General features: G+C 36.7%; 1 protein-coding gene across 3 annotated transcripts; it reads right to left on the reverse strand.

The window, feature by feature from the left end:
* Positions 1-1277: 1277 nt before the first annotated feature.
* Positions 1278-11496, reverse strand: LOC130936148 (cysteine-tryptophan domain-containing zinc finger protein 3-like). Of its 3 annotated transcripts, none has more exons than XM_057866159.1 (14): positions 10755-11496; positions 9896-9968; positions 9668-9798; positions 9109-9510; positions 7670-9000; positions 7035-7438; positions 5080-6917; positions 4836-4996; positions 4421-4581; positions 3849-4009; positions 2914-3683; positions 2745-2829; positions 2281-2335; positions 1278-1731 (listed from the first exon to the last, which is right to left on the reverse strand). In XM_057866159.1, the coding sequence occupies exons 1-11, from the start codon at positions 10932-10934 to the stop codon at positions 3489-3491; spliced, it is 5037 nt and encodes a 1678-aa protein (XP_057722142.1). In that variant the 5' UTR covers positions 10935-11496; the 3' UTR covers positions 1278-1731; positions 2281-2335; positions 2745-2829; positions 2914-3488. The 3 variants fall into 3 exon arrangements, with proteins under 3 accessions (XP_057722142.1, XP_057722141.1, XP_057722140.1); XM_057866158.1 differs by having other exon boundaries at positions 2716-2829; XM_057866157.1 differs by having other exon boundaries at positions 2281-2829.
* Between the last annotated feature and the right edge of the window lie 3516 nt (positions 11497-15012).

Genomic DNA, 15012 nt, shown 5'->3' on the forward strand with positions numbered 1-15012 from the left:
GATGCGGTAAGTTTTACAATCACATTCATTTTTTTATGATTATTTACACAATTAATGTGAAAAGTAGTTATTTTTGTTGATGTGCCGTTATATAATTGGATGTACATGTAAAATTACTTTACATTGATAGTATATTAAAATTAAATTCATAAAATATTAGTAAAGATATTATAATTTTTTACTTATATATATATATATATATATATATATATGAGTAATTCTAACAAATTAAGATGTCTTTATATACAAGAATAAGAATAGAGTTTTTTTTTAATATTTGTACGTAATTTTAAAATATTCTTCTTATTTAATTCGTATAATTTTATCTTTAATTATTGAAATACACTTTAATTCTATACTTTACATTAGTTCTATCTTTAATTCTATTTTGATGTGTTGTATTAAGGCTCATTTTTTTTTTATATTGGAGTGATGAATGTGTTGTGCTGAATTATGTTATTATTGTGGTGCTTAACATCAATGTGGGACAGAATTTTCTGACATGCTAAACTCACAAAATGGACTATGCGAATTGCATGAGAAGGAAAATAATAGGGACAAATCGGATGATCTAATTTGTGTGGAGGAAAATTCGAATTTTAGATGTAGCAAATCAGACCGTTCGATTTGTAATGGAAATGCAATGCGGACCGTCCGATTTGTAATGAAAATTTCGGACTGTCCGATTTGTCTTTACCTAATCCCACACCGTTGTAAAGCTCACACGCTCTTCATATACAGATCATACCCCAATCCCTTCTCCATAATAAAAATAAAAGCCGGTTGTTGTATTAATTCTCTCTTATTAATAATATTAAAATAATTCAATAAGGGATAATATTACAACATAAGGATTAGCTAACAAGTGTATTTAAAGATTTGTTTAAGAATATTAATATAATAAGTTTGTATTGAAAAATTAAACATTTAAAATTTTCAATATATGTGTTGCACGTTTAACGGAAAAAAAACTTTAAAATTTTTATAGAAATATCTTTTAACAAGGATGTTTGTTAACAAAATCCTAAAACATAATCTAATCATCAAACACAAACACTGACTACATGATTTCGAGTTTAGAACAGCTGAACAACAAAGATACTCTTATGCTGAGTAAAAACCCTGTTTGTGGGGCTCCTCTTTTTTTCTTTTTTCTTTTTTCTTTTTTTTTTCTCTTCTCATTTTAACATATGTTACAATAAGATCTCTGTATTCTATGTACGGTATGAATATGTATTGAGTACAGCCCTTAGAACAATTTTAAAGCATATAACGCGTTGAAAGGAAAATTAAACTTTATTTCCAAATAAACTTGATACAAATTAAGATAATATTTTGTCACACTATCTGCTCACTAGAATATACAATAATTATGGGGAAGTTGTAGATATCTTACACTCCCCAATATTTGACTCTCTTCTCATTTTGATCAGACAAGGCGAACCAAACGGGCAAAGAATATTATTATAGCTAGCTCTGTACATTAAAAATCAGAGCAGGCAATCTGGTAGTGTCAAAATTCAATATTGAATGCCCGAAACTGTCCCAGGCCCTTCCAACAGAGGAGGGAGGGAAGGGAGTGCAAGTGCCCTACACTTGCTGGTTGCTACTCTCATTTATTCTGTGTAGATTACAAGGGAGGAAAATTCTGCACTAAGGTAGCTTTCGGACAGTTACAGAGTTGGCCAACTAAATTGTAGCTTCATCTGAAGTTTGCATCAGTTGCTTAACCTGCAACCATAGATGATGCTCTCAAATTACAATACTCACATAACATACTAACATAACCATCCACTAAGACAGGAAAACAAAATAAATAAATGAATAATGAATATAAGTATGGAGAATAAGATGATCCTCAAAGGTAAAACTTGTAGAATTGTTGCAACGGTATAAATCATACCCAAGCATTTTTAGAACAGGAAGCTAAAACATGCATGGGCAGAGACGGCGAACACAAAAAGATGCTAAGGGTTGTATTCCTACTCTTGTTCTCTTACAGGTTAACATTTTATCTCTAAAAAAATAAGTAAAGTAACAGATAATATTGTTATCCGAATAAATCTAGTAATTAGGATTATAATGCACATTGATAATTTCCTATGGTAAAATCCATTTATAATCTTCTATATTGGGCTATAGAAATGACTGAAATTGAACTTTATAATAAAAAAAAAATAGCATTGCTACCTATATAATAGTTCCCCAAGCACAACACAAATAATAGTGCAAGCTTAACAGTAGTATGATGCAATGCCACTGATCAAGATGACAACATACCTGTCAGATTCTGCAAAAGGCAGCAACCAGCTTGCACAATGCCTAACTTGATCCTCTAATATTTATTCAAGGAGAGATGAAATATAATCAAGAGTCAGAGAGCCTTGACATCCACTTACTTACAACAAAATAATTTCACATGATCAGAAGCACTTGTATAAGTTGACAAACTGATGCGAACACAGCCAAAAGAGCCCATGAGAGAACCAGAAACAGGAGGGTCCAGTACTGTGTAGGAGCCCAAGAGAGTAAGGAAGCTGCCAGGGCGGACTCGAGACTACCATATGGGATAAGGTGTGTTGTAGGTGATTGTTATGAGTACATGATGGTAGTCTCGAGTCTACCCTAACAGCTTCCTTACTCTCTTGGGCTCTTGCACATTACTAGACCCTCCTGGTTCTGGTTCTCTCATGGAAACCATTGAGAACACATCACCTGCTGAAAATTCTTGCTGTACATCGCACCTTTTCTATTTTCTGCTTGTTCTATACCAACAAGAAGAGTAAACAATATAGTTCTATGACTAATCCCAAATTTGTACAAGATAACCTGCAAATAAGTTAAAATCTAATGAGAAAAATTATGGCCACATACACGAACATGTTCATGTATTAATAAAAGAGAAGGGCTCACTTTAGTCAGACTCTGTTTGACTTTAATTCCTGTAGAGAGACTGGACAAAGAGGATAAAGTGCAGTTCCCAACAGTAGAAGGATAATCACAGTTAATCGACGAACCCATAAATCTCTCTCCAGCACTTATAACTTTACATATGTACATATTGAAGAAATAAGAATTCCTCCGGAATGAGAACAGAACAAACGAAGGCAACTAATTTCAAATTGCCACGTCTGCCTATATGTAGCATCATTTGACACATCAAAGCATCTAAAGATCGGCTTTACAGCACCTGACTTCTGAATCCCAAAGCCACCACAGTATCTCAGGGTTTACCAAAGCTTCCATTCTTGAACACGACAAAAAGCAGCTGAATTCCCCTGACCGTAAATTGACACTTCCCTTTCACTGTGTATGGCAACAGATCTATATACAACACTAGCTTCACGAGTTGGCAAGAATGCTTTGAGATTCAACATAGCCTTTCCCCATCATAATTGGGTTTTAGATGATCTCTGCACAGTGAAGGTTCTAAACATGATCAAGAAACGCACTTGTCATGGCCCACAATTTCATAATTAACTTGACCCTCAACGATTGTTGGCTTCCACGGCAATCCGTACCAAACGTAGCAAACCCTCCACATCTTGAAAGCTAAAATCAAGAGCCTTCTTAATAGAGCAGATACCTCCTGCTTTCTTGTCCATGCCTGGACTAGAATTAGCAGCTGCAAAAGCATTCCATGATTTCCTAGAGGCTTCCATGGCAAAATTAACATCCTGAGCCTGCAATTGATACATGTCGTTTATTTCAATATCAATCCGGACATATAACCCAACCCAGGGAATAAAAGAAACAACAATGTATGTAAGCTAGCACTGTAGCTGTGCCAATGTATGCTTTCAACAGCTTTCTTTACAAACATTCCTTTAAGAATAATATAGACTTACAAAGTTGAGCAGCCGCACAAAATTTGGACGATTTCGTGCAGCAATAACATGGTTCCCAGCAACTTGGGGCGAATTTACACTCTTGGATAAGGCAACCTTATCAGCTGCTGTAGTGTTGTTAACATTGTCAACATCAGAGGCAGATGATGAAGGAGACTCACCTGACAAATGAAACAAAGTTCAAAACAAAGGAGAGACATCAGTCTATCCACATGATCAGCGGGAAAATACGTTTTAGGCTACTTGACATCAAATTAGCCATGTACTTTCCGTTATTTTCTCTTTTGGAACTTCCTCAAAATGTCATTTACTTTCCTTCTCTATGCTGATACATTCAATAACACACTACAGGCAAAGACATCTATATTCATGACTATGCCCTATGGAATTCTTCCGACATGGTCTTCTTATATATAGATATATGAAAGGGGGAATATTCAACATATATATGCTGAATCTTAACTTTGTATAGAGATGTGATTTGCAGGATGTCAAATAAAATTACAATGGAATGTGACAACTTCAACATGGAAGCATTATTGCACCTGCAAGTGAGTTGCATAATTCATTACCTAAAGGAACCATTTGTAGAGCTGTCTGGAGCTCATGTCGATCTCTGCTTGCACTACTGTGTGAAGAATATATAACCCTCATGTATGCCACCTCCATGCACTTGTAGGCCAAAGCAGCTGAAGCCATATCTTTTGATTTCTCATATTCATGGGCACAAAACCTATTAAGTGGAAAATATCATGACCATGATTAAAAACAGGATCCAATCATAAAAGGTTTACCAGAGTTGTATACAACATATAATCAACTTAAAATATTTAATGCAAAATACATTAGTGACATTTTGAGACATGTTTTCCACCTCAACCAATTTAAGTATAAATAATAAAGAGAATGGTAATACCAGTAATTAAAATAAGAGATAAAATAATCTTCAAAACAAACTAAAGCATGATGATGAAGATATTTTCTTACTCGCATAATTTTGCTGTGCTGCTATATATTTGAAGTGATTGGATTACATCACTGTGTTTAGCATGGTCATTGTTGCCAGATTCTAACAGAGAGGCTCCAAGAAGAAACTTGAGGGCTGCCTGGAAGTAGAGACTAGTGCCCTCCAGTGTGGATCCAGCATTCTGTATGATAAACCCAAAAATTTGAAGATAAGCAGCAAGAAGACCAAAAGAAATAAAACCATAGAAGGGAATATATAAAACACCTTAAGACGATCAGCCAAATGCTTAAGATCTTTAGCTTCTTTCAAAGCATTGGTAGCAGCATGAGTATCCCTTCTAATTGGACTAGGGGCATCAAGCTCCTTAGATCTGTGTCCATTAGGTACAGGATTTCTTGAACCAATTTGCTGAGTTCCATTTTGATTATCAGATTTTTTTATTTGCTTTTTCGGCAACTTAGATGCATCATCAACTTTGGAAGGCTCAACTTTCACATCTCCATTTCCTTTAAGGAAACCAACAACTGGTCGTGGGCAATTACTTGATGGCTCAACTTGAGCTCCTCCAGAGGGCAACAATGACAAAGACTTCCCTTTTCCAATTACTTCTTTATCTGTTCTTTCTGAAAGAGGCCTCTTTGAAGATGTTTCAGCATGACAGTCTGGCAACTGACTTGGAGTATTTAGTGCCTCCTTTTTGTTTACGGCATCTGTACCAACTTCTTGAAAGTCGAGCCCCTTATTGAAATGACTCTCTTTTTTGCTACTCTCACTTTTCCCTGAAAGATCTTTCTTGCCAGCATGTATATTCTCACTTTGATCAGGCTTGAACCCAGACCTCTCTTGCGACTTAACTTTGCCATCATTTTGTTTTGCCTCGGATAAAGGAGACTTGTCTAGTGGCTGAATAGGAGTACTAGTATTCTTGACAGTTTCTGCAGGATTTTCTGACTTACAGCTCTCCTTGTTGCCCTTCACATCTGATTCAGCATTGTTCTTCAGGATTCTAGACACATTAGCACAATATGTATCAGTCCTGTCTTCACATTGATTCTTGATCTGCTCTTTAATAGGATAAGTACCATCTTGAGAAACAGTGCCCACACCACTATTGGTATGATGGCCAGTTATTTGAGCTTTAGGTTTAGCAACTGATGTATGATTAACACCCTTATTCTGAAAATCAGACTTATGGACCATTGTGAAAGATTTGTCCTTCCTAGCTGCTCCAGATCGATCACTTCCACCCTCTTCAGCATCTGAGAATCTTCTTGGACTATCCACAACGGCAGTATCATGAGACTCATCTTTCCCCGCAACTTCCCTGGTTGGAAATTTATCTGTATATAAAACTCTCATAGGCGATGAAGAAACTGATTCCACAGGTGAGCCTTTCACTTCCTGCAAGCTGGCTTTGGTTTTATGTGAGCCAGAAACCTTAGAAGAACTGGAAGTGGTGGCTACAGAAGCCTGCACTGATCCCACGTCCCTTTTTAAACTGTCCATTACATCCAAGCTCACATGTGAACTCCCAGGATTTTGCCTGAATTTATGGTTTTTCATATGACCAACTCTTTTGTCAGTTCGAACACTGCCTTTACTGCTACTTGATTCTCTTCCTTCAGATTTTGAATTTCTTGTCTTCTTTTCCTTCCTTGAATCACTGAACTCCTGTGCAGAAAATCTGCTCCCCTGAAGGTGGGGATTCCCTGTACTACATGTTTGAGCATCCTGATACTCCTTCAGTTTCCTCTTTTTAACACTGTCAACAGCATCACAGTTCCCTAAATCCAGGGATGCTTCGTCCAAGAATCCATGTCCCCTATCTTTTGTGTTCTCAGCAGAAATTTGCAGCCTGTCTTTTTCGGATTTGGAGTCCCTCGAAGAAGAGCGGTCTTTCTGTTTAGATCGATCTTTACCAACTGAAGTAGTTGGAAAGCTGCTATTAGAGCCATGGCTCACCTTCCTAGTAGTCCCACTCTGTCCAGCAATCCATTCTTCATCAGTAGAACGTATCTTGTCAGTCTTAACTTTCTTGGTTGGCCTAGAACAATCTTGATCAGGATCCCTCCGGCTTTTCACTTTCATATTCTTTGTATCACCTGTCAACACATTTTGACAAATGATGATAACGTTCTAGAAATTCAACAGGTCTTTGAGCATCAGTATTTATTTTAATACCAAGTTAAAAAGCACAATGACAGAGTGGTTCAAATTACCTCCATCAGAATTGTTCTCCAACTTCTGCTTATTTTTGTGTTTCTCCCCTGGAACATCAGCCTCACTGACAACAGGAGATTTGTGCACTTCATTTAAGCTCCTACTTCTCACTGATGATGGCAAATTTTTCTTTATAGAAGATGACAATTGAGAAAAGCCATCTTTATTTTCATAATTTGATGAATCCTTCACAACTTTTTTCTTCCCCACAGGCATGCCATTAAGATCATTATTTGGCTGGTGTTGATCAGGATGCTGAACAGTTGCCACAGTACCTCCGACCATAACACTCCCAGAGACATTTTGCAGGTTGCTTTTACCATCAGGAGGAGGCACTTGGTATAATGCAATCACAGCTTTTGTGGTTTCATCCTCAGTAAAACTACAGCGATTCATGTCAGGCCTGCACAATTATGCACATAATTAATTCGAAGTGGAAACATTTATGATTTATGTACTGACTTTAATGTGTTATTCAATGAAATCAATATAAGTAGTTCACATCATGTGTTACCAAGTAAAATAGATATTGTTTTTATGGTCAATAAAAACAATATCTACAAGCTTATTGGCACTAGACATTTCAAGTCTGCACAGATATATTTAAAACAGTTTACCACTCATTAGAACTTACAGCCAATCAAGCATACTACAGAGCCACTTTTCAGGTAGGCTATCAGGATTTGTGCCAACAGGAAGAAGACGCCATTTGTGACACCTGTCACATAGTACCCAATGATCTTCTGTATCAACAGGAGCCATAATGACAGAAACTCCTTTCACATTCTCATTCTCAGCATCAGTACCATGTCCATTTCCGGTGTACCAGATATTTGTGGCCATTTTGGGGTATACTTCAGCTGTTAATGGTTTATCAACTTTCTTATCAGCTGATCTCTCCTTTGCTCCACAATTGATTGTAGACATGCTCCTCTGAGCCACCTCAGAGTCCTTCAGTTTAGCCTCCTTAGGGGTTTCCGTTGAATCCATTCTGTCCTCTTCTTCCAATTCCCCAAAGAAATCTTTATAAGTATCTCTAGGCTTTAAAAGACCCTTCTGTACTCTGACATCTTCAGTTTCACTTTTTGATGCTGAACTATCTTCAGAACTCTTTTTCAGTTTAGTAACCAATGGGGATCCAGTCTTCAAGTTTTCTTTCTCCTTCTCTATAGCCACAGTGCTATTACTTCCCTTTGACTTCTTCTTTCCCACAGGGAATGGATGTTCTTTCACAACAGGTAATGTTATACTGTCTTGTTCACGCAGACTGTTTCTTTGATAAGCCTTCTTAGGAGGTTCTGTAAATTCAGTGCTTGATGCTGTCGTAACTTTGGAGACATTAGATTCAGTTATTCCTGAGTCACAAATTTTATCGCCAAGAGGAATGTCCTTTGGTGCATAAAATGATGAGTTGTCCTCAGAAACCTTCCCTCCCACAAATTTTCTCCCTGCACCTCCCTTTGCCCTCTCAGCAAAACCATTCACTCCATCCAATGTTGGCTCCACCCATTCCTTTTCTGCCAGATCGGAAGCGGTTTTCTCCCTCATTATACCTTTTTTGGTTTCGGTCAATGAATTACATGGTCCATCAACATCCTTTACCAAATCATCACGGGATAAAAGTGGTAGCTTCAAGGTTTGTGAAACTAACTCCTCCATGTTCAATGCATTTCTACCTTGTTCCTTTGTTGAAAGAGCTCCAAGATCATTCCGAGTATTCTTCTTATTGCTACCCTTGACTTCCACTGAGGACTCATGACCCTCCAAAGACTTCACCTTTTTCCCACCTGACAATTTTCTGTCACCTTTTGCCATGTAAGACTCATGTAGCAGCATGCCAGAACCTTCTGGTCCATCCATAAGAAAAGTACGACGAATACCATCTCGAGTATGTACTTCATTTTCGGTTAATTCAATGAGATCATTAGGAAGAGGTGACAAAAACATAGGGAGAACTGTCATAACCTATTCCAATAGAAAATTATAAAAGTTGAATTAAATAAACCTTCTAAACCTCATCAAGCCCAATGTAAAGAATACAAGGGAGAATCAAATTGTAAGAAGACAATTCACCTGAAGGATACTTGTAGGAGATTCAAAGGGAGCATCTTGAGGACCACGCGAAATTCCTTCGCTTTCTGAGGGACTGTCATCCAATGACGATGTTGGTGACATATCAAGACCGAGTCCACTGTATATCGCAGCATTTTTACGTGTTGTCAAATTTCCAGGCCCCATTTTTATTCGAACCTTCAGTACCTTCTGGTCTGCTATGCTAGTTGCATTCATGTTTAGGGAGTCACACTTAGAAGTGAGTGCCTCAGCACCAATGACTGATATGCACTTTTCTTGATTGGTTACATCGTCTACAGAGGGTGCCTTAACTGCAGGCAGCCTTGAGGAGGTAGCAGAACCTGGGCCAAATCTTGAGGACTGAGCTCCAGTTGAAAATTGTACAGAATCCCCTTGCCCACTCTGTATAGTAAAGTATTAATGTGAAGTAAATCAAGAATGAAAAAATATCAAAACGCAAGCCATAAACCTCGCATATAATCATCGATTTACTTACAAAGTTATACTTTAAAAAAAAAAAAACGGACATGCTTGTCCCATATTAGTATAATGAATGTACCTCAAGTTGCACAATATTAGGAGATCTGGGTGTATTTTGACTGTGAACTTTTTGTGGAGTCCTTGGATGAGACCAAACTGGTGAACGGTGATGGGTTGGCAAAAATGATCCATAACCACCAAATTTTGCTCCTGGAATGATCGTATGTTACTAAATATTATAAGTGGGAGAAAAACCCTTCATTATGTAGGCCTATACACTATATATATATAACAAGTTAAAACTGACCCAAATTTTCTGCAGACACCCCGCCTTCAAAATCTTTCTGAAAGTGTCCCAGAACATCTTGGATTTTTTCATCCTTATCAAATGAAATCCAAAAGTAAATCATCAAGGAAAATAACAAGAATAGATGATTAAAAATTGAAGAAGGCCTCAAATTATATTAATGAAGTTGAATACATGTAATGTAGGCATGTTAATAATATAGAAACATATGCCAATACATTTGGATGTGTCAGCTAGCCATCTTACAGTCGGCTAGTTTACAAATTAAGGAACAGAATTTCCATAAGTTATATCACTTTATGGACCTGATATGTATGCATTTCATGCTATCTCATAATTAATAAGCGGACTACACACATAATGACTCCAATATTTGTATGTGCACAGTGGAAATTGTATTTAAGTTTATGTAAAGGGAAAGGAAATTCCAAAACTGTGAATTTTTAGCATTTTAACTGAAGCAAAGAGCACATCAATAATGGAAAACTTTCTACTTCAAAAAAGGTAAACCATGAAAAACCAGAGAAACAGAAAGGGAAGGAAGGAGAGATTGAGAAATCTTTTAAACAACCAAGCTAGTTCAAACTGCATTCCCATCAACATCTGATCAAACGGGTTGACCAGATATTTCTTCAACAATCCAAAACCTTCTCTAACATCCTTAATGTAAAAAACACCAAATCCATTCAACTCACACTAACAAAAACACAATTCAGCACAGCAAATCACAAAAAGTACATAAACCATACCAACCAAATTTCAGGTTTTGGATCTAGCAGGCTAAAACAAGTAAACATCAACAATTCAAAGCTTCCGAATCAGAAAGATAACGAAGTAGAGCAATCTTCATAAGCCTTACAATGTAAGAGAGAGCAACATCGGGATCAACGGTGGCGTCATAATCTTCATGGTTCTGATATGAGCATGCTTCACCTTCTTCAAGCTCAGACTCCACCATCTCTCTCCTCCCAGCTCCTAATCCAAGCTCTAACCCTAAACCTAACCCCTTTCTCGCATCCCTACCTCCAGCAGAAATCATCCAAGTAAACCAGAATACACCAAAATCAAACCCCCAAACTTAAACCTCTGCATTGAGAACCTTCCATTAAAATCCCAACCTTCTCTTCCACCTCAAAAACTTCCACCAAAACAGTCAGCCAGAAGCTTAAGAATGAAAATTCTACACGATCTCGCAAGCTCGCGTAGAATCACAAGCTCAAAAACAGCTCGGAACGAGAATTAAAGCGACAACCTCCGAGAATTAGAACAGGGAAGCACAAAAACGAAAATTAAAAATAATAATAATTAAAAAATAAGTTTTGTGTTTGAATTCTGAGAAACTTTGAATTGAATCTCGTTATTGTGGAGTTGAGATCGATCAACACAGAGTTTGTCCCTCTCTCTCTCTCTCACCGTGTCTCTGTTTTTGGTGAATACAGCAGCCGCGTTTGTTTTTCTCTCTCTGTCTTAATTTTAATTTTTTATTTATTTACGTGAAATGAATAATCTAGTTAATCAAATGGGATTAGATTTGTATAATTTAAATTAAATACTACGGTAAGAGAGAGAGAAGAAAACAAGTTGATAAAAGAGAAAGAGAAAGAAAACCATTCTACCCACTTTGGTTAGGTCTTTGTTGGCTCCTCGTTTTATATGTTCCCCATCTCTACCAATACCATATTTACTCACAACCCGCACGCTCTGATAAGGCGCGTCCCTCCGCGTGCTTCCCTGTTTTTTTCAGCTAAACTACACTAACATTGTTAGTTTGTTACAGTAGTGTTTGGATAGAGTTTCTGTCTCTCTGATACTAGATAGAGTTTCTGATACTAGATAGATAGATACAACTACAAATACATACCAAAAAAAATATAAATATAAATATAAAGATACATAACATATGTTTAGCGATAATATATAAAATACAATACGATACAAATATACACAGAAATATAAATATAAAGATACATAAATTACGTTTAGTGATAATATATAAGATATAATGATATAAATTAAATATTAATTTTACTTTCTTTAAAATAACCTATATCTCATTATTACTACTATTACCATTATTATTACAACTACTATTATTTTTTGTTATCATTACTATTGATATTTTGATAATCAATCCAAATTATCGCATGGTGTAACAGATTCTATTCTTAACCAAAACAAATAAAACGAGAAAAAATTGATGATAATAATAATAAAAGTATTTTATTTCATGTTTTAAAGTAATCTTAACCACTTAATTGATATCGAGCACTTTCAAAAAGAATAATCATTCACCACAAAAATAAAAAAATACAGAAATTTAATATCTTTTTTTTGTTATCTCCCGTATCATAATTATCCGTGTCCCTTCACTTTTAAGATCATCGAAATCTAATCTCCTTTATACCTTTTCTTTTTTAAACAAAGGAAAACAATTAAAACAAAAATTGAGAAAGAAAAAAAAGGTGAAAGAGAGAGGGATGGAGTTTGAGCCGACGAGGTGGAAGGACAAAGTGGAAACAGCGCAGAGTTGGGAACGCGACAACGAAAGTTGAGCCAGTTCCGCCATCCTACTTGTGCTTGGCGACTGAGTTCATAGATCTAGACCATGGTAAAATCAAATCTGGACAACAGTTGAGCAAAACGATCACGCGGAGTAGCAAAGCAAGACGACCTGACGACGGCAGCGCAAGAGTTGAACAGACACACCGGAGCAACGATGTTAGCAAAGGAAGAGGGCGAAGGGCGCAGTGCGGTGATAACACAGTGAGTGGGCCGGCTGAAACGGATAGTAGCAAAGCCGCGACGGAGGTGGTTGGCTGGGATGCTGGGTGCAAAGACGAGGGAGAGAACGTAGAAGGGGTGGGGTTTCGCGAGGAGGGTGAGGGTGAGCTATTGATTCGAAAGCGGCGCTAGTGTGTGGGAAGAGGAGTTAGGGTTTCTAGTTTTTCTATATATATATATATATATATATATATATATATATATATATATATATATATGGGTGGTAAAATGACTAAAAAACCAAATTAAAATATAAATTATTAAGGGTGTTTAAGTAATTTAATATATTTAGGGATTGTGGGAAATACGGGGATGGAGATCCCTGTTTGGGTCCTTGCATCTGCTTCAGGAGAATTTTGTTCCCCATCTCTATTACCGCAGGAAAAATTTCCTGCCATCGGGGCCCCATTCAGGACGGTTCCGACAGGGATCCCAGCCTCCTAGGAATTTTATTGACACCCCTACTTGTATCAATGTCCCGTCTCTATAAACAAATGCAACCATAATTACTACAAGCGTGTGAAACCATATTTACTCACAACTTGATGAGGAAAAAATGATTCCACACAAATTCACCGGTAAGTGTATTGGATCGCATCAACTAGTAATAACTCACAAGAGTGAGGTCGATCCCACAGGGATTGATGGATCAAGCAACTTTAGTGAGGTGATCAGTTTAGTTAAACTAACAGTGGTGAATTTGGTGAAATTGTATTGGCGAAATGTAAATTGCAGAGGGTATAAAGTGCAAAAGGTAAATTAGCAAAACTTAAAGAGAAAGAAACGTAAATTACAGCAAATGTAAAGGGAATTGGGTGCTGGAAAATTAAATGAAGCAGTAAATCAAAACTCAGAACAATTGCAGAAGATTTAAATTGCATGAAAATAAATTGAAAGCAATAGGAACAGAAAGCAATGAAAACAGAAGATTAAAATCAAGCTCAATGTAAACTGAATTGTAAAACTGCAGAAAGAGAAATTTGCAGAAGAGAATTATCAAAAACTGAAATTGCGTAAGCCAAATTGAATTCAACACTGAAATGTAAAAGTGCAGAAAAATAAAAGTGTTTCAAGAGAGCCTTCTATTCTACTCCTACTCCAACTCCTACTGCTGCCTACTACTACTGCAGCCTACTCCAGCACTCCCCCTTTCTAAAATGAAACTGATGCCTTTATATAGGCTTCCTTAACTGCTAAATGAAATTCAAATTGAAAACAAATTATAATTAAATGCAAAATTCCTATTCTACACAATCCTTGTGCCTTTGAGTGATGTTAATTGGGTTCTGCTTGCTTTGGGGCTTCAATAGATTTGAATTGGAATTAATTGAGTCAGAATTGTAATTTCCAGGAGAGCGTAGCGTTCATTTAGAGAACGGAGTGTTTGGACACCCACGCGTACGCATTCCTTACGCTTGTGCGTCCTTCTTCAGGTAAGCTACATCCACGCATACGCATCATGCACGCTTATACATCGATGACTATACTTCCATTCTAATTTTTATTTTGCTCGAAAATGCTCACTCTTGCAACCGTAGTGTTCTCTTTAAAAACGAGCGCTCATTATCGGAGCGTTCTTTGAAGAAACGCGGCGCTCCTTGCTTTTTCACGCTAAGCTTCCTTTTGATTAAATGGCTTAGCAAATTAAATGGCTCATTGCACGCATATTATTAACGCCTTAGGTTGCATATTATAGTAACGCATGGTTCATGAATTGATGGCATTAATAATATTGCATGCATGCTTTCATTGGCTTTATTACATTAATTGGCATTACTTAATTAACGTAGCGTTCATTCATTGCCCATTTGGCATTAATAATGAAAGTTTCATGCATGCATGCATGCTCCATAAGCTTTATTTGATTAATTAGTAATGCCAATGCATTAAATTGACGTATGATTCATCCATTGCCAATTGGCATTACTAATAAAAGTTTCATGCATGCTTTAATTATTAATTCATGATAATACATGCATAAGACATTAATGCATATGTATCATGTTACTAATGCCAAGGTTTTATGGTCATGGGCCACGTTTTTAAAAGCGTGGCCTAAAATTTCAAATCGTGCTCAATCTTCAAAGCGTACTCCAAAATTTTTCTTTTCTCTTTTTGAGTTTAATTTGTGCTTTTTTACTTCTTTTTCTACTTATTTCCTACAAAATTTATAAAATCAAAAGATCAAAGCAATATACTATTTAAGCACAAAAACACTCAACAATTAAGCAATAATCATTAATTTCTTATGTGAAAAAGCATAGAAAAACATGACATGATGACATGTCATCACAACCCACACGCCCTGTTAGTGTTAAGGCGCGTCCCTCTGCGTG

The sequence above is a fragment of the Arachis stenosperma genome, chromosome 6 (genome assembly GCF_014773155.1).
Source record: "Arachis stenosperma cultivar V10309 chromosome 6, arast.V10309.gnm1.PFL2, whole genome shotgun sequence".
NCBI lineage: Eukaryota > Viridiplantae > Streptophyta > Magnoliopsida > Fabales > Fabaceae > Arachis > Arachis stenosperma.